Genomic DNA, 25,264 nt, shown 5'->3' on the forward strand with positions numbered 1-25,264 from the left:
CCCAAGGAAGAAAAATAAAAAAAAACGCGCAGTCGTGCGTGCACACGTGCGGGTCCCCTGTTTTGTTTTTTTTTGTTTCGTATCCTAGGCTGCCGGCAGCGTGGGTGCCCCCCCGCCCACCCACCCTAGTGTTGTAGTCAAGACCGCGCCAACCGAGACCAAGATATTATCAAGACTGGAGAGTATCGAGGTCGAGACAAGACCAAGGCTTTATATGTTAAAGAAAAATAACAGGAAAACCGAAAAAAAAGATCTTTTTTCAATTCAAGTTTGCTTCTAAGTCAAACAGCAGCATCTCTTTTCAGCAAGGCGTCGTTTAATAATTTTCTTTAACATTTTGCTGCTTTGCCAACTGTTTTGAACCATTTTCAAATAAACTATTTTGCTTGATAAAATTAAAAAAAAAAATTAACTGGGAATAAGTGGGGTGTCAGTCTGGGTGTCACAAACAGAGCGTAAAACGGCAGCCGCTGGATTCTTTTCCATTATTATCGTGTCAATGTCTTGACTGGTCTTGATCAAAAATCCTGAGTCCGCCCAGTCCCAGACTGAGACAAGACCGAGTAAAACTGCCTCTGACAGCCTTAAAAAGCAGTCTGGCGACCAATCTCCAGTACCACGACACTACTGTGTTGTGTTGCAGAGGCAAACCCAGCAACACAACTCGTCGCCATGGAGAGGCGGCAACCGAGGGGACAACAAACTCCGGGGGTTTGAAATGAAATCCATGCTCAAATGAGAATCTAATTAGGACAGGTTGGGATTCTCTCATTGGTGAAACCGTGGCTGCAGACACTTTTAGCTTCGCCCCCGCTGCGGTTGCTTCGACCTTTAGCTTCACTTATGAGTGATTCAGCCGAGTGGTGGTCAAGTCTCCCGGTGTGGTTGCAGTAGCCGCCGCCGCCGTCGGAAACACCAGAGGCTGAGTCACTTCCTTCCTGTTTGGTTTGGTTTGGCTGATTGGTCCAGGCCGGCCGGGCCCCAGACCATTAGTCACCCGGCCGCTCCTGACAAGAAGCCGCTGGTTGGTCCCTTCTGGCTGCAAAGGGCTCTCGTCCACGTGGACGGGTTCTTGCTCTTCCCGCCCCCGCCAGGCGTATCAGGAATGCCAACCCTGGGTTTGCCAGTGCGAGAGGTCGACCCAGAGGGCATCTAGAGCACATCTGATATCACGGGAGAAGGAGTCGTTTTCAACGGACGTGCAAGTCTTTTGTTTTGATCCCGGGGGACTCGTCCGTTATAATTAGCCCCTACCAGGTTGAGCGGCGCAGCAGAAGGGATATCAGATGTCACACGTGGGACTCTGTAGCGTCCCTTGCTAACGTGACTGCGCACCCAGACAAAGGCGGCCCTTGTGCTGCTGAGGAATGCGGCCCGACTTGCAGGTGCTGTCGATGTCGTCACAACCCCGGCCACCGGGTTCCCCCGTGGCGAAAGCGCTCAGGGCGGAGGTCATCGACCTCAGATGCTGGAGTGCCCGCAGGCTTACGAAGTGAATCTCAGCGCAGACACTGTGGGCTCGCTGCTCCTTTAAATTCAGGAGGCGCACCGAGTTTCCCCGCCGTCGTCGTGCTAAGCTAATTCCGTTTTCTCCACAGCAGGTTAGCTCGGGCTCGGAATGAAATATTCAGAAAGGGGCCTCCGAGCTTTACACTCGCACCCACGGTGTTCCTCCCGACTCCTCGACACGCCCTGCTGCATTATTGAGCACCTTTTCTGCCCTTTCTGCTTTTCAAGGATAGCCAAACATCTTTGAGTCTTTTTCCAGAATTTTCCTGCAAGTTATTTTCTCGACATGACTTTTTCTTTATTTTCCGCCCTGCAGTCGAGGAGGAGGCGCTGAACTCCATCATGAAGGACCTGGCGGCGCTGGGTCGCTGCTACGCCACGGCCCACAAGCCCAAGACCAGGACCTTGTCCTACAAACAGGTACATGAGAAACTGCGGCACAGCTTTCAGATTTCTTTTATCCTTGATAATAAAACAGAAGCTTCCCAGATGTGTGACAGAAAGTACACAGAACTCTTTGGCTGTATTATCTGAAGTGGTGGGAGACTGGAACAAAAAGAAAGAAAAAGACATGAAAGCAATGGATTGTGTTGCCTCAGTGTTTCCTCCGCAGGTCTCCACGACCAAAACATAAACTTCTGGCAGCCTTTATCGTTTTTAAGACCCTGCCCAGCGTGAGGTTTTTATGTTTGAATGTCAAATCAAAGCTGCTGGATTACGCTGTTCAAACACAGACAGTTTTCTTTCACCTCTGCCGTCAACCTGTGTGAGAGAAAAAAGGCACAGAAACCTCTCCGACATTTCCTCGTCGATTTTCATTTTTTCCGTTCTCACTCAGCACCGACGGCGGCTGCGTCGGGACTGAGCGGAGAGCAGAGCAGTGTGTGACCTCACGCTGCATCTGCTAAACAATGCGGTCGAAGGAATTCTCAAATTTCGATTCGAATGTCCCACCTGGTGCAAAATTCGCTTCGCAAAATCTTTTCCTTTGGCCACGTAAGGCAAAAAAAAAAAGAAAAAAAGAAGACCTTCGAATGTCCATTTTATTCCAGTGGCTCATTTAATTCGGTTCACACATTCGAGGCTGCACCTTTCTTCAGTACCGTGATCTCTGCTGGGTAGAAAGATAATCAGCCAGCACCTTATTTTTTTTTTCTCTCTCTTTACTTCTGGAGACAGTTTCCTCTCCGAATGCCCGTCAGCAGCTCGGGGGTAAACCCCCGGTCCTTCCTTCTTCCTTTCTTCTTTTTTTTTTTTCTTTTCTTTTCTTTTCTTGCAGCCACTTGCTGGTGCTGATATGCCGTCGGCCTGCGTTTATCGCCATGACCTCACGATGCAGACTTGCAGGCTCCTCTGCATTCCTGTCTCGTGTTCGGCCTGTCATGTTTCGCCATTGATCAGGCTTAAAGAAAAACCAGCGCTTTTTTTTTTTTTGTGTGTCGTCGCAGGAAACGTGCACCACGGCGATTCGTTCTGATAAATAATTCACCCGTCTCATCATTCACACACACACACACACACAGTCGTCCTCAACTTTCCACCCCTGTAACTCCCCTCTGTTGTTGTCTTTTCCCTCTCGACAGGATTTAAGAGTCAAGCTGGAGCATGAGAGAGAAAAACGGTACGTTGGAATCTCCGCTTTTTTTTTTCTTTTTTTTCCCCCTTCTCTGCTCCTCCATCCAACTCGCCTGCACTGCAGATCCTTTTTGTTATGCTTTCGCCGTGCCTGGGATCCAGTATCCCAGTCGGTTGCATGCCAGTGCAGTGGAGGGAGAAAGAAAGTGGAGGGGGGAGGGGGGAAGGGGAGGGGGCTGAATCCTGCTTTGACATTTAGCTTTGTGTTTCTGGCTGGGAGAGATGGAAAAAAAAGGAGGAGAGGGAAGGAAAAGAAACACAACTACACGAGTGTCGCTGTCAGTTCGGTGCCCCGGAGCGAGGTTGTGCGGGGGGGCGGGGCTGTTTGAGGCGTCTCGGTGGCGACCAAACGGAATCTACTCGAACTTTCGCTCGAGCAGGAAGGGGATCAGAGGAAGCGGGACGGCCGTGAGGTCAAAAAGCGGAGAAGGAGAATTGAAAGGCTTCTCCAGTAGAACCGGCGCCGTTTCACAACCTTAATTGGACCTGACGAGTTTCTCGCGTCGCCACGTCGTCGCCACGTCGTCGCCACGTCGTCGCCACGTCTCCCACTTTCTTTTCTCGCTGTGCGCCGCTTCCCTGGAAGTCAGAAAGAGGATGACGGCCAGAAGAAGAGAAAAAAATTAAGAAAGAATTTATTTTTTTTAAGTTTCCAAATCGAGAATAAAGTTGAAATTCCGAGAACAATGTTGACATAAAAAAGACGAAGATTTCGTGAATGAAATTGAAATTTTGCAATTAATGTCAGCGTGAAGTCAGTCAAAATGTCGGGAATAAAGTCGAAGGTTTCTGCACGCAAGTCTAGCGGAGGGCTTCCTTTTTCGCCAGTTTCCTGATGACTGTGGGTGAACTCTGTGGGATACACCTGTTTTCTGCCATCCACCTCCATCCAGTCTAGTCGCCAATTTCTATGTTATTTGCGTCAGCTCTTTTGTACTGGAAGGCTCGCATGTTAAACAGTTTTTCTTTCTTTTTCAACTCCCTCCTCTGTTTCCACGCTGCTCCCGCTCCTTTTCCGTGTTGCGCTTGTTCTCTCTCTGTTCGCTTTCACTTTGTTTCCCGAGCCTGTTTTGGAAAAGCAGTAGGATATCCTGAGTTTGTTACCTCCGGGCGTAAAAATAATAATATCACATTGTAGCATTAGCATGACTAACATATTTATTTATTCAAAAGCAGCTGAGCAGCATTTTCTGCATCAACAGAAAAGCCCAGTTGTTATGCTTGGAGAGCGACAAAGACTCCACAGCGCCGCAGTGCTTCGCGTTCACTTCACTTTACACCTCACTTCACAACTTGCGTTGCGTTTTTTTTCTCGTGTTTCTCCCTGCAAAGTGTCTGCTGGGGCCGTGTGAACTGAACAAAGGGGGCGAATGCGAATGGAAGCTAATGTGGCTGTTTTCATGGATCGGGAGACAGTCGGTTAGCATGTCCAGTGCAGGCTGACAAATGCGTGTGTAGGAGAGATCTGCATGCTCTCAGCAGCCGCCCTTAGAGGTGCCACCGTCCTCCTTTTTGGTCCATAGTAACACAAATTCCTCCCAGAAGGGAGGGTTCCACCATACAGTCACAAGAGGTGCAAACCTCTCCACCTGGAATACAATGTCAGCGTCTTTTAAGCAGAAGTAAAGAAATAAAATCCAGAGTTCTCCATGCGGACCGAATGTTCAATGTTCTTTTGCAGAAGAAAGAAAAGATTCAATTTCTCCTGATAGAACCAATATGTTCCGGGCCCTTTCAAAGGGAAAATGCATCAGGAGAATTTCTCAAACTGCACATGCAGACGGCACCACATACTTTGAATGAAGTTGGGCAGCTTTTAACTGGCAGCTTTGAGAATCAGAGTACAAAAAAGAAAAGTGTGCAATTAAAAACCTTAATTACTTCCAGCGCCGTTTAAGAACCCTCTGAACCTGGAGAAAAATGCAATTACAGTTTTAAAATGAGAGATAATATCCTGCTGGGTTTAGTTGTTTTTTTTGTTTCTTTTAAAGCAAAAATAAGGCGAAAGCAGCATTTCTGCACATTCTTTTTTTCCCTCTTCCTCCCTGCGGAGCGTCGTCTGCGGCACTGAGTCAGGACGGCCGTGTTGCTGCTGTCCACTGTGGAATCTAATTGGACGCTTTCTCTTTTCATTGGCAAGCGCTGAAGGTTTTTGGGGGCAGGAAATAGGAGACCGCGTCTTCTCTTCCCTCTGGCTCTGCCTCAGGGTCTCCTGCCTGCACACACAGAGAGAGAGCGAGGGACGCTCCAAAATCCCCCCTCCTTTTTTTTTTTATAGTGCGCAATGTGATTGTGTCCACGACAGAGGGGAAAAAGGAAAAGGGACAAAACGAGCGAGAGACTTTTTTTTTCTCTCTCTCTCTCTCCCCTCTTGAAAAGCTGCGCGTCGCCCGTGTACGCAGGGAGGAAGGAAAGCCGTATCTTTCGCGGCATCCTCCCACCCCCCCCCCACTCCACGTCCCCCTCAGCTCTTTATCGGACTCATCTTCAGGCGAGAAGCATAAACAGAGATTGCGATTGTTTAGCCGGCGCTGCCTGCGTGGCCCTTCTGATGTGCGGCGCTTCCCCATTCCAGGATTCCTCCTCTCCTCGAATTAGAGGGAGCCGACGAGCAGCCATTAAGATTTCGGCCCCTGATGAGGAAATTGTGGGATTGAAACGCCGAGAGGGCAAAAAAAAAAAAAAAAAAAAAAAAATCAGGATGAGATGGATGGATGGATGGATGGATGGATAGAGGGGTCTGGCGTTGTTGGCTGGCCCTTTCATTTTTTCCATTCCTCCGCTTCCCACAGTGCCGAGCCGTCTCGCTGTCTCTCGCTCTGTGGCTCTTTAAAGGCAGCGCGAGGGGAGTCACACATCCTGCTGCTGCTGCTGCTGCTGCTTTTTTTTTTTTTTTTGTGTGTGTGTGTGTGTTGCTGGCCGCTCCAGTTTTTTCTCTCTCCCACCGCCCCCCCCCCCCCCCCCCCCTCTTTTTCCTCTCAGGAAGTTTCCCATCTGCCTTTGTGCTGGCTTAGTGGAGAGGCCCGGCGGTGTTGAAACAGCGGCCGATGCGCACGCTGATTGGGGAGGCGCGCTCACACATGAAGGCTTTTGCCTTCTTTTTTTCTTCTTCTTCTTCTTCTCCCTCTTAACTCTCGCTCGCACACGCGGTAGATAAAGGCGTGTACGTCAGTGGCGGGGGTGGGGCTAAACGCCGGCGCGGCCTGTTTTCATTGGGATGATTAATTCAACGCCGTCGCCGTAAACGATGACACTCGACATTTTTGTCACAATGGAGGAGAACTATGAGCTGCCGCCGCCGCCGCCGCGGCTGCAGGTCTGTTGTGACTCTGCCAGTTCGGTAGACAAAGTGGCGGCTTCCCCCCCTCTCCGACCCCTCTGGCCCCCGTTGACTTTTTTTCCTTTCTTTCATTTTTCGTCAGGATCATCCCGTTCCAGAGGCCGCTGAAGATCAAGGAGATGCTGCAGAAAGTGACCGAGGCCTTTGGCCAGCAGATGGACATGTTCTTCACGGAGAAAGAGGTAGAGCGACCGTCAAAGCAGCTGAGACGGATGGATAGAGTGAAAGACAGATGGATTGATCCATGTATCGATAGATAGATAGATAGATAGGTAGACTAAATGTAGGTCTTTGAAAAACTTTGTACCGGCTGCAAGATTTATTCTAAATGATAAATGCTGTTGCAACTTTTTCAGATGGTGCTGCCCCTGAAGACCCAGGAAGACCTGGATCAGGCAGTGTTGACGACCAGCTCCAGCTCGGGGCCCAACGCGCTGCTCAGGATCCTCCTGAAGACCCCCAAGAACAACCATGTGAGTTGCTGCAGGGTGTAGAAAGAGCCAGTTTGCACCAATTCATGCAGCCAGTAGGGATAACGGCCTGCAAGATCTATAGAATAATGTAAGCAATAGCCCGACAAGCGTTGCAGGTATTCGTCAGCTGCCCGACTGCAGCGGCGCTGCTGCACAGAGCCATTGTCTTTTTACAAGCCCTGCATAAGGTCAACAATACGAGCAGCGGAGAAAATGATGTAATGCCGCCTTCACCTCCTCCTCTGTTCCCTCTCTGCACTTTCTCTGCTTCCTCCCCCCCCCCGGGCCATCTACGCCACCTGCGCAGTACCTGCAGGTGAACAGCAGGGACAAGCAGAGCGAGATGAGGTCGTCGCGGTCGCTGGGGGACCTGAAGGGCTCCCTGCTCAAGGGCTCCGAGAGGGTGCGGAAGCACTCCACAGGTGAGTCCGCTGCCCGCCAGCCAATGTCACCTGTCACAAAGTCACCTTTTTACAGGCGGTGGGCGGGAACGTTAACGGAGGGCGCGCCTCGTCAGAGCGAGGGAAATGCTAATTGGAGGTTAAAGCGACGGCTGTAACCGGCCGCCTATTAAAGCAAGGACGGCTTCCTGCTCATAGCTCAGCTTCCGCCGTCGCCCTCGTTCCCTCATTGTCACCTTGCAGCGGAGGGCGCAGCGTCTGAAATTCACCAAGTGCCGGATTGCGTTCTTCCGCGTTTAAAAGCCACAGCGTCAGAGTGTTTTTCGAGTCGGTGCCCTTTTTATTGAGGAAGCAATCAGTCATGACGGTGAGCTCATCGCTGTCTACCACTCGAGAGCAGAAATGGTTTGTTTTGTGGTAGTTGCAGTTTTCAGGAAAAAAAAAACCACAGAAGTCAAATAGATTATATATTTTTTTTTAACTCCATGTCCATTTAAGGACAGTTGTCTAGCACTCTTACACCTCTCACCTGCAATTTCATTTCCTCTTTGGTGCATCGCGGCCCAAAAAAAACCCCCAGAACGTTTTGATGATCTCTGTCGGCGCCAGTCTCACTCACGCCGCTATAAACACATCGCCTCGTGCAGTCGCCATCTCCAGACGCACACAAACAGTATAAAATTACTTTGCCAACCGTCTCCATTTTCCCATCAGCCTCGGGGTCGGCGAGGCCGGGATGAGAGGTGACGGGAGGGACTCTGCAGTGGATGGTTGAGTGGGGATGTGACACCAGCTGGGATGTGACACACAGAGACAGATAGAGGGACAGACAGACAGATGGATAGAGGGACAGACAGACAGACGGACTGATAGAGGGACAGACGGACAGGGGGATTGACGGACAGACAGACACATAGAGTGACAGACAGACAGACAGACAGATAGGTAGAGGGACAGACAAACGGACAAAGACAGACAGACCTTTGGCTTTCCTCCGGGCCATCAGTATTCCCCGTCAGTCGGACTTCCAGTCAGTCTTCTTCTCTCTGGCCGTGTCAAGGACGGAGCGCTCGCTTCCCGCCGCGGCGCCGACGTGCGTCGCGGCGTTTGTCAAAGTAATTGAGGTTGGAGGTGGCGGCAGTTTGCTCCAGTAAATCATTTCCCCGCCGTCCCGTTGAACTCGCCGCCACGAATAAAACCGCGACTTTGTTTTCGTCCCCCCCCCCCCCCCCCCCTTTAATTCCATCTCTCCGTCTTCCTCACCTCTCCTCTTCACCTTCATGGCTCCACATCCCATTTCCTCCGCAGGCTCGCTGCACACGGGCCGGACGTCCCCGCCCCCTGGCAGCGTCCCCGAGGAGCAGCAGCAGATCGCCCGCCAGGGCTCCTACACCAGCATCCACAGCGAAGGGGAGTTCATCCCGGAGAACGTAAGACCCGTATCACCCACTGGAGATGAAAACAGCCAGCCGCTGTGTTGGGAGAGTTCTGGGATTGGGATGTTGGGCAAAGTGTGGACGAACTAACACGCGGTGACAGTTCTCGTGGAAGAACTCTGCCTGGAATCCCCTTGAGTGACATTGTTTCTAACTGCGGGGTCACCGGAGAGTCAGGATAGTTGTGGGCAGAGTTTTTTCCCCCCAGCACAACATAATGAGGTGTGAGTTGTGGTGAAGAACACGAGAACCCTGGAGCCTCGAGGTCTTCGCTTCTGCTCCTCTTTACCCCTCAACTCGTGCTTTGTGTAGTGTTTTGCAGAACGGCAGCTTATATAAGCCTTGCCTGACGGTAATTCAGTGAAGGGAAAAAAAAAGCAGCAACTTTCTTTTTATTGTTTTGAGGGTTTGGCTTTACATAAGCTATTTTATTTCCCAGTGTAAGATGAGGCTTAACATATTTTCCACTCTGTTATTTATTGGAGCTTTTTTTTTTTTTTTAATGCCTCTGTCTCCACTTTGTCGGCCGATCTGTTAAATGTTGTGTGGCTGCTGTATTCCACCGCCATGTGACCCCATCTCCACCGTGTGCACTTCTCCCCGCCAGATGCTGGATCCCTTCGGGAGTGCCGACAACTCGCACTCGAGCAGCTGCCAGTCTATAGATCAGGCGCTGGACAGGTGAGTTGTCGTCCAACGGGTCACTGGTGGGAATTTTACGAAAGAGGATTATGACGGAGAAAATATTGCAGGAAGGAGATTTTAATTAAAGTTTTCATTTTGAGTTTTAAGTTGAAATTTCACGAATGAAGTCGACATAAAAAGAGGAAATTTTGTGATTAAGGTGGAAATTCTATGAATAAAGTTGACGCAGATAAAGTGAAAAGAGCCTTTCGCCTTAATTCTCGGAATTTTGACTTACTTCACGTTGACATTAATTGCAAAATTTCAATTTTATGAATTTTCCTGAATTTTCATCTTTTTTACGTCAACTTTATTCTCTAGATTTTGACTTTATTCTCGAAGTCTGGAAACTTGTTAAAAAAAAAATCCAATTTGTTCGTCTGTTCTTGAGACCCTAATCCTCTTACGTAGAATTTGTACTCAAATGCTCATTTTCTTTCCCGATCAGTCGCAGAAGACTTTGCAGCAGAAGCAACAGGAAGCCTTTAAGTAGTCACTGGTGCAGCCGAGCTCCCTGACCCTGCCTGAGCTGCCATTGTCGGGGGAAATAAATAAATAATCGTCTCACTTTGCTGTTGCCATGAGGAACAAAACTCTTATCTGGACGTCGGGATTCTTCTGTTATCGCGACGGGAGAAAGGAAGAGACGGCATCGGGCTGAGGGGGGCGGCCGAAACACACGAGGCGACATGAGAGGGAGGAAGGGAAAATATAAAAAGGCTGGAGGGGAAAATGAAGAGTGAAAAAGACTGAATCCAAGCAAAAGAAAAAAAAGGATCAAGTGTAAAGTTGAGAGGGAGAGAGAGAGAGAGAGAGAGAGAGAGAGAGAGAGAGAGAGAGAGAGAGAGAGAGAGAGAGAGAGAGAGGAAACAGCTCTACCTGCACGAGGCTTATCTGGGCTCCAGGCTGCAGAACAATGGCAGGAAACGAGCGCATGGAACTTTTTCTTTTCTTTTTTTCTTCCCTGCAAGCGGGCATGCGTGCCCTTATCCAGGGTCTCGTGGCCTCGCACAGCCCTGCGGTCAGCAGAGACGTCACTGGCCGCCGGGGCCCGTCTGCGCCCCCCCCCACCCCGCTTCCCCCCCTCCACCGATGGGGGTGGAGGAGGAGTGGGAGGGTCGCACATGCAGAAAGCTGAAGCACACGCAGACTCGGCAGCAGAGATACGAAACTGTGATTTCATTTTACCCACTCGCATTTATTTTGAACAGAATCAGGTTTAAGAGTCAGAATCAGGTTTAAGAGTCTTCTGACTCACTGAATCAGTCGGCCAGAGTGTGTGGGACTCGCGCACCGGCTCCACTCTCTCCCAGACAACTGATGGAAATGTTTGTTTTGTGCGTGGGGCCCGGCACCACGGTGAGCCACCAAGTGACTCGTTTGTCCGTTATTCCATTCACGGCTCACAGGAACACGACCGTTTGGCACGACTATATTTACACGCACGCGGTTGAAACAGCATCCAAAGGAATTTGCGAGTCGGGAAAAAAACGATTCCCGGGTTTTGAGGCGATTCGTTCAGTTCAGTCACACCTCTAAAGCGGAGCCCCTTTAGTTTGAATGCGGGAGGCGTTTGAGGCGTTTTCCGTCAGGGCTGCTGCCAGACTCTGTGTGAAGATAAGCAGTGACTGAGTGCAGTGGCGATATAAAAAAAAACCTCCTCTTCTCCTCTTCCCTTGTCGTTTCAGCCCTCCTTACTCGCAGAACAACCGCGACAATAATTACCTGAACCTCAACTACGAATACAAAGGTAAGAGACGGGGGGGGGGGTGTGGAAAAAATCTGCAGCGTTTCTGCAAAAAAAGAAAAAAGAAAGTGGGGGGTGGGGGAGTGGGAGGGGTTAAAAGCGACTCTTTCTAAACTCTGGGCTCAAACGCTGAGATAAGCACTCGGAGCCTGTTCATCGCTGCCAAGCCTCGTGTGATTGCAGCCTCACAAGCCGGGGGGGGGGGCGAAAAAAAGGGAACTCAAGTTGTTCCTGTAGCTTCTGATTGCCGGAGAGTTTTACCTCTTGAAAGCGGCTCCCCCGAGACGAGCCGGGGATTTTTTTTTTCTAAATGCTTCAGCAGCGACTGAAGTGCCGTTCGCCTCCATCCGCAGTCCCGTTCAGATTCTGTGTTATTATTTGGTTAGATGTAGATTCGGAAAGCTTTATTGCATTTGCAACTCTGCAGTTGGGACTGAAAAGACTCATTTGCGCTTCCGCGTGTTGCTCCCTCTTTGACACGCAACCCGCGCTGCAAAGAACAGATTATAATCGCAAGCCGTCCCTCTGTGTCCGGACTCCCTTTTCTCTTCTCCTCCTTTGTCTCTCTTCTCTTTCGCAGTTTTTTTTTCAACAACATTTTCCTGTCTTGGTCACTTCCCCTTTCTGTGCCCTCGCCTCTCAGCGCCTCTCAGTGCCTCACACTCACTGACTCACTGACTCACTGACACACGCCGCAACTTTTCCACGCTCATCCAGCCCCGGTCTGTCACTCGGCTCGCTCTCTCCCTCCTGGATCCCAGTGGCCCAGGATGACAGATAGCGCCGCGCTAATCCCTGCGAACGGCAGCGACTCCTCAATCTGGCTTCTTCTCTTCTTCTTTTTTTTCTTCTTCCCTGCTGCACCGCCGCCGTCCTGCGACACAACCCGCAGCCAGAGGGGGCTTCCTGCACGTTTCTGCAGGCGGCCTCCACATGGCCGCGCTGAAAAACTTAGACACGCACACATGCACGTGCCTGCGCGCACACACGCCCATGCACGCTTCCCAACCGCCCCTCCCTCCCTCCCTCCCTCCTCCTTCTCCCTTGTTGAAAGCTGTGTGGCCCTTCCTGCTAAAAGGGCCTTCGCTGTTTGTTTACCATTCCATGTGAGTAGATTTTTCCTCTCGCTTCTCCCCTGAGCTGCCAAGCACAAAAAATAACTCCCGTCTCCCCGGGCGACGGCAACAAAAACAGCGCGAGGGGAGGCCGTCATCTGGCGAAAAACAGCTGCTTTCAATTGCGCCCGGACCCTTGGTTCAGTGTGTGTGTGTGTGTGTGTGTGTGTGTGTGTGTGTGTGTGTGTGTGTGTGTGTGTGTGTGTGTGTGTGTGTGTGGGGTGGTGGACGTGGGCCTGCGTCAGCAGAGCTCCCCACCTGCCTTTGGTTACAGCTCCGCTGGGTTCACAGCCCGGGCTGCATTAGCAGCCACGAGCTGCTCTCTCAGCTGCATGAGAGTAGGAGGATGGGGGAGAGACTGGAGAGGGGGGGGCACTGCAGCGCCGGTCAGATGCGATCTGCACCGATCCGAAACTCTGCCGTCTTCATCAAAGGCCTTTTCCTCTTCCTCTTTTCCTCCTTTTCTTTGAGTGTATGAATGTGCGTTTTAAAAAAAAATGAAACAGTCAACAAACAAATTGTGGGAAGAAAAAAAAAAATCGGGCCGGCTTGGAGGCGACGAGCAGTTCCCTGCGCCGCTATCACGTCGAACAGCTCTGACGCGTCTCGCGCCGCCGCCTTCCTGACTGACAGCTCTGTCTCTCCTCCGTCTCCCTCGGCAGGTCGCCACGGGAAAGGGGGGACGTTCCCCCGCCAGTTCCAGCTGCCCAATCGGAGCAAGGACTACGGCGACCGTAAGGGAGCAGCTCGCAGACGCACTCGCAACTTCCACACATTCTCCAGCGCAGCCTCCTCACATTCCTGCCACCTTTTTATTTATTTTATTTTTTCCTCCAGATAAAACGTTTCAGAGAAGCGGCGCCCACCGCTTTCTGAATCTACTTTCTCAGTACACAGAGTGCTGGCTTCGCCTTCCCCGGGCAGCTGCTAGTAATTGCTTACTCAGAGGCTAACCTTGGCTAGCCGTGATTTACGTTTCCCTGTGGTGAACCCGAACTTGTATAAAAACACAGGGCCCTGCTTCCTGTCTGAGGGGAAGTGGGGGAGCGGGTGGCGAGAGGCACTCTGCTCCGGCCCGACACCAAGTCTTGGCCAGGAGCTCACTCTTCTGCACATCTGCGTGCATGTGTGTGTGTGTGTGTGTGCGCGCGCGGTAACGCCGTGAAATCCACACACAGCGAAAACAAAAGAAAAACAAAAGATTCAGTCGTAAAAGTGTTTAATTTATTTCTTTTTTCTTTTTTGCCCCCTCCCCTCCTCCTGCAATGTGTTTTCAGGTCGCAGGACGCTTCCGCGCAGCTTCATGCCGCAGGAGAACCTGTTCCAGCTGGTCCCGTCCAGTCGCACGCGCAGCTACAACGGCGACAGCACGCTGCAGTACAGCGACCTGCGCTCGCTGGGCCGCAGCGCCGACAAGAGCTGCCAGCGCAGCTCTGCAAAGTGTAAGCAGTGATTTTAGACCCTCGGACCTCCCGCCACCATGCACGTGAAGGTTTCCTCCACACTGCTCCTCTTTGGTCCTCATCTTCTGAGTCACTCAATAACATTCATGTCCCAGGTGCAAAGTAACCCAGAGTCCTGACGGAGATTTGTGGAGAATTTTGCAAAAATTGAAAACAAATGCGAAGATGAGTCCAAGTCGGTCGAGACGCCAAGTCTGTTGAGCAGCTCCGTGTGTCGTTCTGCTGGGAACCAAGGATTTTTGCGTCGTTCGTCTAATGACATCATTCCCTCTGCGTGCTGTCCTGCCTCTTGTTTGCCAGCTGTCCAACTACAGCACGGCGTTGACGCATGTTTGTGCAATGCAATTTGTTTCGGTGCACAACCCTAACATCACACATAGGCCCTTTTTTAAAAAAAATAAAAATCAGTGCCAGAGCTTCTCTCCTTCTTCTTAATCGAAGCAACAACAGTGTGTTTTCCACCTACGTCTTCTCCTCCGAGGCTGCCAAACATGCCCTTCGAGCTGGTTTTTTTTTCTCCTGTTTTCTCTCATCCCGGCCGAGGGAGAGCCCCAAGCCTGATAGTGCGCCACCGAAATCCCCTCCCCGTCTCTCTTTGTTTACACAGACCCAAACTGTCTCTGTCGTGGAGGCGAACGCTGCGCTCACTCAGCAGCCCTGCGGTCGGCGCCTCAGCCCTCCGCCGTCCTCCCTCACCCACACAAGGCTGAGCTGTCTGCCCCGACCGCACAGATTCTCGTTAACAGCGAAACAAAGCCTCACAGTCTGGGCCTCGATGGTTTACGCCTGCCTCAGTTTTGCTTTTTTTTTTTTTTTCCCCCTGTGTTGACGACTTTGTGTTGGCTGAGTGTTGGTTTGAATCTCTGATATTGCGATCCCCCTCCCACCCCCACCCCACCCCGCCCGCCATCCGAGAGAGTCTGCGGCGAGAGTTATTTAACAAGTCTGTGGTGGATTCTGACGTCTGGCGTCGGCCGAGCGATCGCGCGACTCGCTTCTGGAATTGGACGCGCGCTCGAGTCCTCCGGGACCTGGTTGGAAAAAAGAAAACAAATCGACCGGGGAGGTTTATTTTTGGCTTCTTTATTGTTCTTTTTTTAACGACGCGCCGTCGTCTCCCCGCAGCTCCGCGGGCACCAGTCAACTGGCGGCAGGGGAAGCTCCTGGGCCGGGGGGCCTTCGGCGAGGTGTACCTCTGCTACGACGCCGACACGGGCCGCGAGCTGGCCGCCAAGCAGGTGCCCTTTGACCCCGACTGCCAAGAAACCAGCAAGGTGAGTGGCGGCACCCTCGCGGGCGAATTGCAACTTTCAGATCTTTTGTTTTCGAGCCGTGAAGGGAAGTTGAGAGACGTTAACGCCTTCCCGTATCTCCGCCTGCCCAGGAAGTGAATGCTTTGGAGTGCGAGATCCAGCTGCTGAAGAACCTGCGTCACGAGCGCATCGTTCAGTATTACGGCTGCCTCCGGGACCTGGAGCAGAGGAAGCTCACCATTTTCGTGGAATTCATGCCCGGGGTGAGTTTTCCGTGGCAGCGAGCCGCATACCTGTCACACCTACCAGTCACACCTGCCAGAAAAAAGTGATAAAAAAAAAAAAAAGTCCTTGGCGGCCGATGATGTCAGCGGACGGCCTCAGTTTACGAGATTGTTTTTTTGTTTTTTTTCTTCCCTATTCATCTCCCCGCCGCTCCCTCCCCTCCCGGTGGCTTTGAACCTGTTGCTCGCACATTGTCTGCAGCATGGAATTGTTTACGTTTCGCCTGAGCTCTCGGGCGGACGGTGCCAAGTCGAGAGCGCATCGGCCCTGCGGCAGAGCTGCTGCGACGCTGCGGCTGGCCGATAGCAAGTGTTATTGTTTGTGTTGCGCGCGTGTTGGTTTTGAGGTGTCGTTCTTCTCACATGCATGTGAATGCATAAAGTGACATGAGAAGTTCAAGAAGCTGCGTCGCTCCTGGAACTGAAAGCGGGAAGTGAAAATGGTTTGTCTAAAAATTATGTTCCGGCGTCAAGCGTCAACGCTCTCATTGGTTCCATATTTGGTCTTTTTCCCTTCATTTGAGCACTGCAAAATGCCATGTTTTCACAGCCGCTACTCCTGCACTCTGTGTTTGTGAAAGTTCGGGCCAGGTTTCGTTTTGCTTTGTCATTTCATCAGACCCTCAAAACGATTTCTATCCGTACACTCTAGGGATGCAAATGATCGATTAATTCATGAACCGTTAGTTGATTGAACTTATCGATCGATTAACGATTAATTGATAAGCAGCAATTTTTCCTGAGAACCTAAATTTCACAATGAAAACTGTGTAAGGAACACATTATTTAACCCTTAAATAGTGTTGAGGGTCCAATATGACCCATTTTTTATTAGCGAACAGTAAGAACACCCCCAACATTTATCCTCTGACTTTAACTTCTAATTGCTCACATTTCAACTTTTTTTTCAACAAAAAGTTGTTTGAAAGTAACTTGTTCTAGGTGTATTATGACCATCGCAGTATCTACAGGTGAATTGCTCATTCCTGCCACTACACTGTTCTAATGATACTAACTACCTGTGTAAAAAATTTTCAATTAGTTGCAAATAATTGAATTTAATCGATTACATTCTTAATCAACAATTAATCGATAATCAATGAATTGTTAACATCCCTGATATACACACACAGCCCAGTCAGTCAGTACAAGTGTGGAGTCAATACGAAAATGACAAGTTTCACTAACTGCCTGCCTTTGTCTTACGTATTGCATTTTGTTTTTTACTCTCAGGGGTCGATAAAGGACCAGCTGAAGGCCTACGGGGCCCTTACGGAGAAGGTGACCAGGAGATACAGCCGGCAGATCCTGCAGGGAGTCTCCTACCTGCACAGCAACATGATTGTGCACAGAGACATCAAAGGTAAGAAGAAGGAAGATGTCAAATACTGGGCCCGTAACTGGCGAGCAAACAAGCTCACACGGTAGCGTCTGTTGCCATTAACTCTGAAGAGTCGTTTATTCCAAAGCCCTTGTGCGGTTGATTCATCATCCACAGGAGGACCGGAAAAAGGAAAAAAAGAGAAAAGCGCTGTTCCGAAGTTCCTATTTGAGATAAATGAGACGGAATCAGCCGAGCTAAAAATGTCCGGCACCGGATGGAGACGCTTTAGTTTGGCCGGCAGCAGCTTTTGCAAGTCGCAGCAGTTGCGGCCAAGAAAAGAGGGGAAAATGTGCTGTCTGGTGGGGGGGAGAAAAATAGATAGTCGGTCTCACAGGAAAAGTGGGTGGGATTTTTTTTTTTTCCCACTCAGAAACGCTCTGGGTGTGTAATAGACGGCAGCCGGCGTGCTCATCCCCGCCGCACAAGAGCTCCTCTGTGCGCGGTTGAAGAAACGACGGCGTCAGCACATGCCTTTCTGGGACGGAACTTGGCATCGCGTCGGTGACATTGGACTCGACCGTTTCCGTATGTCGGGCATTCCAAGGAGTCGGAGGCGTTGAGTCAATTTACGGGGAGGCTGCAGAGGTGGAAAACGGGCCGAAGATGTGGGAAGTTTGGAGGGTCACTCTCTCTCAACCTCTTCCCTTCAGCCAGCCCACCACCCCCCCCACCCCCCCTGTCTGTCGAGCCCAGTGTGGCGGTGCACATTAGTCACCCATCAAGCCCATGAAAGCTGAAGGAAGTGGGAGAGACACCGCCACCAGAGTTGGAAAATTACTGAAGGAGGAGGAAAGAGTGTGGAGTTTTGGTCAGCGTGGTGCCAGTTGGGGATTTTATTTTTGGATGTGTGACGCACTCGCGTTGGTTTTAATATTCATATTATAGCTGCAAGAATTAGAGCGTCATTCAGTCATAATGCCAGCGTTTCATCATGGCCTCTACAAGCAAAAATGTCCATTTTCCTCTCATTTGTTCCCTCAGTCAAAGTTTGTTGTCTCTTCAGTGACACCTGAGCTAATTTCTTTTTTTTTTTTTTTTTGGCCCCATCAGGTGCTAACATCCTGAGAGACTCATCAGGGAACGTAAAGCTGGGCGACTTCGGCGCCAGCAAACGCATCCAGACCATCTGCATGTCCGGCACGGGCATCAAGTCTGTCACTGGCACCCCCTACTGGATGAGCCCCGAAGTGATTAACGGGGAGGGCTACGGACGCAAAGCTGATGTTTGGTAAGGGAAAAGATAAGATCAGATAATGATGCTTAGATAACCAGACTTTATGACCATAGTTTATACATTTTACAATGATTTTTATTTTATTAGTGTGTGAAGATAAAGTAATAAAAGAAGTAGAGGAATCTGATGCTCTGCAACTCTGAGCATGTTGTAACCTCATAGCAGATGGAATGAATTAACATGCACAGTAGGATTGAGCTTGTAATCGGGTTGGTAAATCATTATCTTCTGTCTGGACCACCTGTTTCCTTCACTTTCACACACATAAGGGATATTAGACGTCGACGCTGCAAGTTGTTATAAAAGTTACTTACAAACTTAAAACGTGGACATTAAATCCTCACGACTGCCTCCTGTGTCCTCAGGAGTGTGGCCTGCACTGTCGTGGAGATGCTGACCCAGAAGCCTCCGTGGGCCGAGTACGAAGCCATGGCAGCCATTTTCAAGATCGCCACGCAGCCCACCAAGCCCACGCTGCCCGAGGGCGTGTCCGACTCCTGCAGGGACTTCCTGCGGCAGGTGTTCGTGGAGGAGAAGTGGCGGCCGACGGCGGACGCCCTGCTGTGCCACCCCTTCGTGCAGGGCAGCTTCTGAAGTCCCCGCGGAGCCCCTCCCCCTCCTTCCTCTCCCCTTATCCTCTCTGGCCCGCCCCGCCCCCTGGAAGCCCCGCCTCCACCACCTCCGCCGCCGCCGCCGCAGCCGCCACCGTTGTTCTCCAGGGCTCAGCGTCACCTCAACTTCCTGCCATGCCGTCTATAACCAGTGTTTGCCTTGCCAAGAGGGATGCCAGGTTGTTCCTATTCGACCTGCGAAGAGGGAAAACCAAGACTGCTGTCCTTTAAACAAGAGCAGGAAACGTGACCCAAATGGGAGAGCGCTCTGCGTCTCGAGTCTCCTGGGTCCAAACACTCCTTTACTGTCGCGGAACCAGCGTCCCGAGTCGAGCCGGACGCTGCGTAATTGTGACTGTGATCACCGTTCAGGCGACGTTAGCTGTAGGCGAAAATTAGGACGCTATAATATTTTTATATGACAGACAGTAACGCATAGAAACTTAACCTTATAATGGGTTTTCTACTGTCACCGTAAAAAGAAAATTGTAAATGTATGTTTTTTTTCTTGTTGTTTTATTTTGCCAACGCCTTACAATAAGAATTTGTAAGTCAGAATGACTTTATTTGTACAAAAGAAACTGCAGTAGAAGGTTGCGTCACCTTTTTCTCACAGCGCCCACAAGCCCATTTGAAAAAAAAAAACAAAAAACATTGTCAACGTTGCACTTTTGATATCATGCATTGAAGCTTTTCCATCATGCAGGATAATCAACGGAGGAGATATTTTTCTATTAGATGCGTTTTTCTTTGTTTGTTTTTGTATGATTTCATACGCAAAATCGTGTCGTTTGTTTCTGATGTAAAATGTGAGAAACAAGAACCAAAACCTGTGCATTGCATTGTGCAATGTCTTAAATTAAGCAATACCAACACTACCGTTGGAGTCTGTGACATCCATTCCAGCTTCCCATTCCGCAGGCCGTGGGGGTCCTCGGAAAAAATAAAGTGGCCAAAGAAAAGTTGACGACAGAAACCCCCGGCGGCGCAAAAAAAAAAAAAAAAAAAAAGGGCCAACGTAGAGTTGCAGTATTAGCCACGCTGGATTGTTTCTTTATCACCTCGGAGCCCTGTAGCCTTTACTAAAGTATGGCAGCTTTGTGCACTATGGACGGCACAGGACCAAATCTGATGCATCGGCGTCTCATTGTGTAATGTTTTTTTGCAACGAACAACAGACTGAAGTCTTCATCAGTCGTGTACCTGTGCGCATGATGGCGTGAGATGAAGTCTGACGTGGCAGGAAAAATGGTAAAGTTGTAAAGTGTGAGCCGGACGGCGTGCTCTCGAACGTGGTTCGTTCGACGAGGGGGGCAAAGCGAAGTGTGTTGGAGGTGTGGCGGCACGCAGTGGCACTTATGGAATGATCAAATTATTATTATTATTTTTTTCTTTTCTTTTTTTTTTCTTTTTTTTTTACAAACTCTCGTCAGTGCCTTAACCGAACCTGCTTGTAAACACAAATGTTCACTGCCAAAGTGAAAAGCTTTCGTGAACAGCTGTTCGCCAGAGAGCACACACAAGATTTGCTGTTCTTTTATACAGGAAATAAAGGATTATACTGTAAATACAAGTGGTTCTGCACTTCTTCTTTTAATTTCTCTGCACAATATACACATCTGTCTGAACGAGTCATGTTAGACAATAGACTGCGCTGTGTTCAGGACAGGAGATTGTATGATTGTTAAAGAACTAGAATTTGTCACATGCTCATGCTGGTTGTGCAGTGAAATGCCCTTGACAGCAGAGGGCCCTATGACAAGGTGAGGCTTTTGATGGGGACAGCGTTTGTGTTGTCTCAATGACAAAGCCTTGAGACATGACATAAAACAGGACACTTTTGTACATTTAACTTAATAAAAACCAAAGTCCAAGACCCTTTTTCGTGTAGTCATTGTATATTTCCCTGCTTGGTTATGAAATGGGATTAGAAATGATGCCATTGCCCTTCCGAAATGTACAACTTGATTTCCGTTTGATTCTTATCCAACGCCATTGACTTTATTTCATATCACATTTATGGATTTCAATAAATTGGGACAGTTCGTGAATAGCAACACGATTATTACTTTAAATAGTGACAAATCGCACGGGCACATCTCATATAGCACTAATGTGCTGAAAGTTGTCCCTGTTGTCAGACACTGACTGGGCTGTTAGACAACCGCCTTACAAAAGCTCATGTTTTGTAACTCCGTGTCTGGAAACGTGAGCAGGGCTGCAGCAGCAGGAACGCCACTAGCTCGTCGACGCTCACTGGGTTCACGTTCTCGACGGAACAACGAGTTCGGCGCTTCCCAAACAGCTATTTTTGTTTCTGTATTAACGCAGAAAGAATGGCTACGCCGCGCACAGTCATATGTTTGCTGAGAAACGACTTGCGGCTCTGTGACAACGAGGTGAGACAATAGTTGCTTGCGCGAAGACGTGATTACGGAACGCGCTGTTTGCTGTTTGACAGGAGCGGAAAGCGAAACGTGTTGTTGTGGCAGTGGATGTTTTCTTCGTTTTCTGTATGGGAAGTGTCGTTTGCCTTTACGATCGCACGAGAATGACGATTTGAACGTATTATTGTGTAAGTTACCGCTAGCACGAGGCTACTTAGGGCACGCTAGCAGCAGCTGCGGCAGCAACAACAATAACAGCAGCAACACTTCCGGTTTGATTCCGTGGCAAAATACTCTGAACGTCTCAAAGAAAACGGACTTCTTGAAATGCACAGTTACAACATGAAAATATCTATGAAAATGTTATCTTCCGCTTTCAATAATTTAACCGTGAAATGCCGTTTGTATTTTTAAAGACTTGTGACTTCTGGCAGATTTTCAAAATAAGATAATTGTGGAAAAACTAAATTCATCAAGCAGAACTGCATAATTTGAGTAACAGAGTCTAATAATAAAAAAAGAGAGTATATAATTATCTAAAAATCTGAACTTTGCTTGTGTTTACCTTGCCCTCATTGACACGGTATGTTGCAACGATGCAGTTGCTCGAACTGCAGCTATATTTATATTTAATACATTTGTGTAAGAGTTTGAATAGACTCAAAAACATTTTATTTTTCCCCGATGCAGTTTTGCACTGTAGTATTCTTTGAATTCTACTCACGAAGTTGCCCTTTTCCCATAAGTCTACCACTACAAGAGAAGATGGTGTCAGCAAACATGCCTCTACTCTTTTCACACAGCTCTTCCACTGGGCCCAGAGAAATGCCGAGCACATTGTGCCACTGTACTGCTTCGACCCGAGGCACTATGTGGGAACATACAACTACAACCTACCAAAGACTGGGCCTTTCCGCCTGCGCTTCCTACTTGAGAGTGTCAGAGATCTCAGAGACACATTACTCAACAAGGGCAGGTAACGACAGTTGATCGCTTACAGTTTTGTATGTATATTAGTACGCATGTTGTGCTCACTTTACCCACATTATGGAGGAACCACTCGATATCTACATGCAACAATTATTATGCACAATGTTTCAAAAACTTGTAGCGGTTGTGACATAATCAGGAAACACCTGCATCGATTTTAAAGTCGTGATCACACCAAGTGCTGCACTCACTGCTGTGCCAAATTTATTTTCCATGGAAGGGGCACTTTGCTGCCCTCCTGGCACAGTCTGACGTCAGTGTGCGCCTACTCGTTGTTTTTGCACGTCTGACAGTAACCTTGTGGTGAGGCGGGGAAAGCCGGAGGAGGTTGTTGCTGATCTCATCAAGCACCTGGGCTCTGTCAGCACCGTGGCCCTTCACGAAGAGGTAGGGTGACGCCGCCACGGCCGCATGCCCATCGCTCCGTCGGTTCCACCATGGTTACATCGTTGCCGTCACGTTTCCAATGCGCAGGTGACGTCGGAAGAACTGAACGTGGAGAAGCGAGTGAGAGATGTGTGCGCGCGGATGAAGGTCCGAGTTCACACCTGCTGGGGATCTACGCTGTACCACAGAGATGATCTCCCATTCAATCACATAGCCAGGTTAGAGCGGATGCATTTACACATAGACATTCAAGTCTTGCATCAAAACCTAAATCCTTCCTTGTGTGTGCGTGTGTGTGTGTATTTACAGGTTGCCGGATGTGTACACTCAGTTCAGAAAGGCGGTGGAGAGCCAGAGCAGGGTGAGGCCTGTGTTCCCAAGTCCTGGGAGCTTGAAGCCTCTCCCCCAAGGGCTGGAAGAAGGAGCCATTCCCACAGCAGAGGAACTGCAGGGCACAGGTGAATCTTCTTGGTGCTTTAGCTCTTTCAAAATAAAAAAAAAAAAAAAAAAAAAAAGGGCAAGGCGCTGTGCATAGACGTCCCCATGGACAACCCTGCCCTCTTATTATTATTTTTTTTATAAAGTAACTACATGGTACTTCAGAACACTTCTCACCTTACATGTGAGCTATCCTGTTGTGTCTCACTCTCTTCTCCCCCCCCCCCTTTCCTTTCCGTTTGATGAATGACAGAGTCTCCCGCTGATCCTCGCTCGGCCTTCCCCTGCAGCGGTGGTGAAAGTCAGGCTCTGGCCCGACTCAAACACTATTTCTGGGACACTGTGAGTCTGTCTTCCATCACACCTCTGTTACATCACCAGCTGTGCCATTTTGTTATTTAATGAGTGCATTTTCTGCTCAACAGAATGCGGTCGCATCTTACAAGGAGACTCGTAACGGCTTGATTGGCGTAGATTATTCGACTAAATTTGCACCATGGTAAGTGAATGAGTCTTTCAGAAGCTACATCATTCAGAATATTACTCAATGCAAAGTTACGTTGTTTTTTTTTTTTGTTGGCAGGTTAGCGTTGGGCTGCATTTCTCCAAGGTATATTTATCATCAGATCCAGCAATACGAGAAGGAGCGAACGGCCAATCAGAGCACCTACTGGTGAGTCGACAGGTAGAAAGCATGAGAATATATTACTTATCTTTTTCTGACTGCTCATGTTGCCTTCGTACAGGGTCATTTTTGAGCTTCTGTGGAGGGACTACTTCAAGTTTGTGGCCGTCAAGTACGGGAACAGACTGTTTCGAGTGGAAGGTACAATCGCTTTACCTGTGAATTCAATCAGCGTCATGCAGAAAATGAATCTGAAACTAATACTTCCTTTTTTATCTTAGGACTACAAGACAAATCTGTGGCATGGAAAACGGACATGAAGCTCTTCGATGCGTGGAAAGGTTTGTGCCTTTTTGGTAACTTTCAGCTCCTTTCCGCTTGTTATTTCCTGCCGTCTCTACCAGCGCCTAAATCAGCGGTTCAAATCTTGTGCCATTTGTGACCGCAGAGGGCCGAACAGGGGTGCCGTTTGTGGATGCCAACATGAGAGAGTTGGCCATGACGGGCTTCATGTCCAACAGGGGGCGGCAAAACGTTGCCAGCTTCCTCACCAAAGACCTGGGTCTGGACTGGAGGATGGGAGCCGAGTGGTTTGAATACCTTCTGGTGAGCAGCCGCTGCTAGTTTTGATTTTGATTTAAGATCTGAAGTAGAGAGGGAAAAAAAAAATGTCTCGGTTTCACATACTGTTATTGTTGTTTGGTTATTTGTCGAAACAGATTGACCATGACGTCTGCAGCAACTACGGCAACTGGTTGTACAGCGCTGGCATAGGCAATGACCCCAGAGAAAACAGGAAGTTCAACATGATAAAGCAGGGCCTCGACTACGACAGCAACGTAAGATGCGGTCTGCGGCAGCAGGTGTGGGGGCGAAACAGCGAAAACGGAATAATCAGCGTTCCTTTGCCTGGTTCCTTCAGGGTGACTACGTACGCCGGTGGGTCCCAGAGCTGCAGGGCATCAAGGGCGCCGACGTGCACACGCCTTGGACCCTCAGCTCGGCCGCGCTGTCGCACGCCGACGTGTCCCTCGGTGAGACGTACCCAACCCCCATCGTCATCGCGCCTGAATGGAGCAGACACGTGGGCAAGAAACCGGTGTGTGTGTTTGAGAAAGGGGAAGTGGGGGACTCGACTGTGCTGCGTTAAGCAACAGACACAGTTGGGAAGAAACACATTTACTCAAGTAGCTTCACTTCAAACCACTTTTTTTTTTAAATGCAGGAGATTGTCTCGTCTTTTGAGATGTCTTGACGTCGCAAACTTTGTTTTCAACCCAAACTGGGCAATAACATGAGGGATGAATATCACTATCAAGGATGAACATCATTTTAATTTTTCATCCTTGCAGGGTGGCGCAGGACCTTCGCCGAGAGGAAAGAAGGGCCCCTCGCAGACTCCCAAACAGCATCGCGACAGGGGAATCGACTTTTACTTCTCCAGAAGCAAAAACCTGTAGTCTGCAAAAACGCAGAGTGGTGATGGATGCTCGGAGTGCGCAGTGCAACTGCAGACTGTTGCGGGAAAACGTGTGACACGCAGTGACTGGTGCGCTGCAAAGAAATACGTGACCCATCTGGAGCTCAGAGACTATTGACTTTCTGTGCAACACTGCTGGAGGTTTTGACTCTTCCTGTTGCGCAATGGTGAAAGTCAGTCATGGTTTTGTGCGGTGAAGCGATCACAGCCTGTGCTCTTAATTTATAGAGACTGTTACAAAATAAAAGAGTTAAATTACACTTTGGTGACCAGTTTTTGTCCTTCCTTCTTCCTACTTTTTCTGTATTAACGGCACTCACAATCTCAATGTTAAAGCAAAACAAAACAAATAACAATGACCCATCACGTGCAAAACAGTATAGGGATG

General features: G+C 49.3%; 2 protein-coding genes across 2 annotated transcripts in view; both read left to right on the plus strand.

The window, feature by feature from the left end:
* The window catches only part of map3k22 (mitogen-activated protein kinase kinase kinase 22), a 32,429-nt gene extending 11,984 nt beyond the window's left edge, over positions 1 to 20,445 (plus strand). Inside the window, exons 4-18 of the mRNA XM_076050519.1 lie at positions 1,826 to 1,929; positions 3,093 to 3,130; positions 6,567 to 6,666; positions 6,841 to 6,957; positions 7,265 to 7,379; positions 8,667 to 8,788; positions 9,402 to 9,475; positions 11,167 to 11,228; positions 13,003 to 13,074; positions 13,618 to 13,782; positions 14,929 to 15,077; positions 15,188 to 15,319; positions 16,574 to 16,703; positions 17,775 to 17,952; positions 18,324 to 20,445. Coding sequence (XP_075906634.1) covers positions 1,826 to 1,929; positions 3,093 to 3,130; positions 6,567 to 6,666; positions 6,841 to 6,957; positions 7,265 to 7,379; positions 8,667 to 8,788; positions 9,402 to 9,475; positions 11,167 to 11,228; positions 13,003 to 13,074; positions 13,618 to 13,782; positions 14,929 to 15,077; positions 15,188 to 15,319; positions 16,574 to 16,703; positions 17,775 to 17,952; positions 18,324 to 18,552 — 1,787 coding nt within the window. The 3' untranslated portion in view covers positions 18,553 to 20,445. The remainder of the gene's footprint in view (positions 1 to 1,825; positions 1,930 to 3,092; positions 3,131 to 6,566; positions 6,667 to 6,840; positions 6,958 to 7,264; positions 7,380 to 8,666; positions 8,789 to 9,401; positions 9,476 to 11,166; positions 11,229 to 13,002; positions 13,075 to 13,617; positions 13,783 to 14,928; positions 15,078 to 15,187; positions 15,320 to 16,573; positions 16,704 to 17,774; positions 17,953 to 18,323) is intronic.
* Positions 20,446 to 20,752: 307 nt separating this feature from the next.
* On the plus strand, positions 20,753 to 25,136 carry cry-dash (cryptochrome DASH). Its single transcript, XM_076050520.1, has 14 exons — positions 20,753 to 20,968; positions 21,760 to 21,932; positions 22,240 to 22,333; positions 22,421 to 22,551; positions 22,643 to 22,791; positions 23,025 to 23,113; positions 23,197 to 23,270; positions 23,355 to 23,444; positions 23,518 to 23,597; positions 23,678 to 23,737; positions 23,845 to 24,002; positions 24,116 to 24,235; positions 24,319 to 24,495; positions 24,749 to 25,136. Exons 1-14 carry the CDS (start codon positions 20,906 to 20,908, stop codon positions 24,854 to 24,856), a joined length of 1,566 nt encoding a protein of 521 aa, XP_075906635.1. The 5' UTR covers positions 20,753 to 20,905; the 3' UTR covers positions 24,857 to 25,136.
* The last annotated feature ends 128 nt before the right edge of the window (positions 25,137 to 25,264 follow it).

Source organism: Nelusetta ayraudi, unplaced genomic scaffold, assembly GCF_046127955.1.
Source record: "Nelusetta ayraudi isolate G7.1 ecotype Tasmania unplaced genomic scaffold, CSIRO-AGI_Nayr_v1 ptg000127l, whole genome shotgun sequence".
Classification (NCBI taxonomy): Eukaryota; Metazoa; Chordata; class Actinopteri; order Tetraodontiformes; family Monacanthidae; genus Nelusetta; species Nelusetta ayraudi.

Coding starts and splice junctions, on each gene's coding strand:
- cry-dash (XM_076050520.1), top strand. CDS start 20,906: ATGGCTACGCCGCGCACAGTCATATGTTTGCTGAGAAACGACTTGCGG. Junction 23,445..23,517: donor GCCAATCAGAGCACCTACTG/GTGAGTCGACAG, acceptor GCCTTCGTACAG/GGTCATTTTTGAGCTTCTGT. Junction 24,003..24,115: donor AGTGGTTTGAATACCTTCTG/GTGAGCAGCCGC, acceptor TTGTCGAAACAG/ATTGACCATGACGTCTGCAG.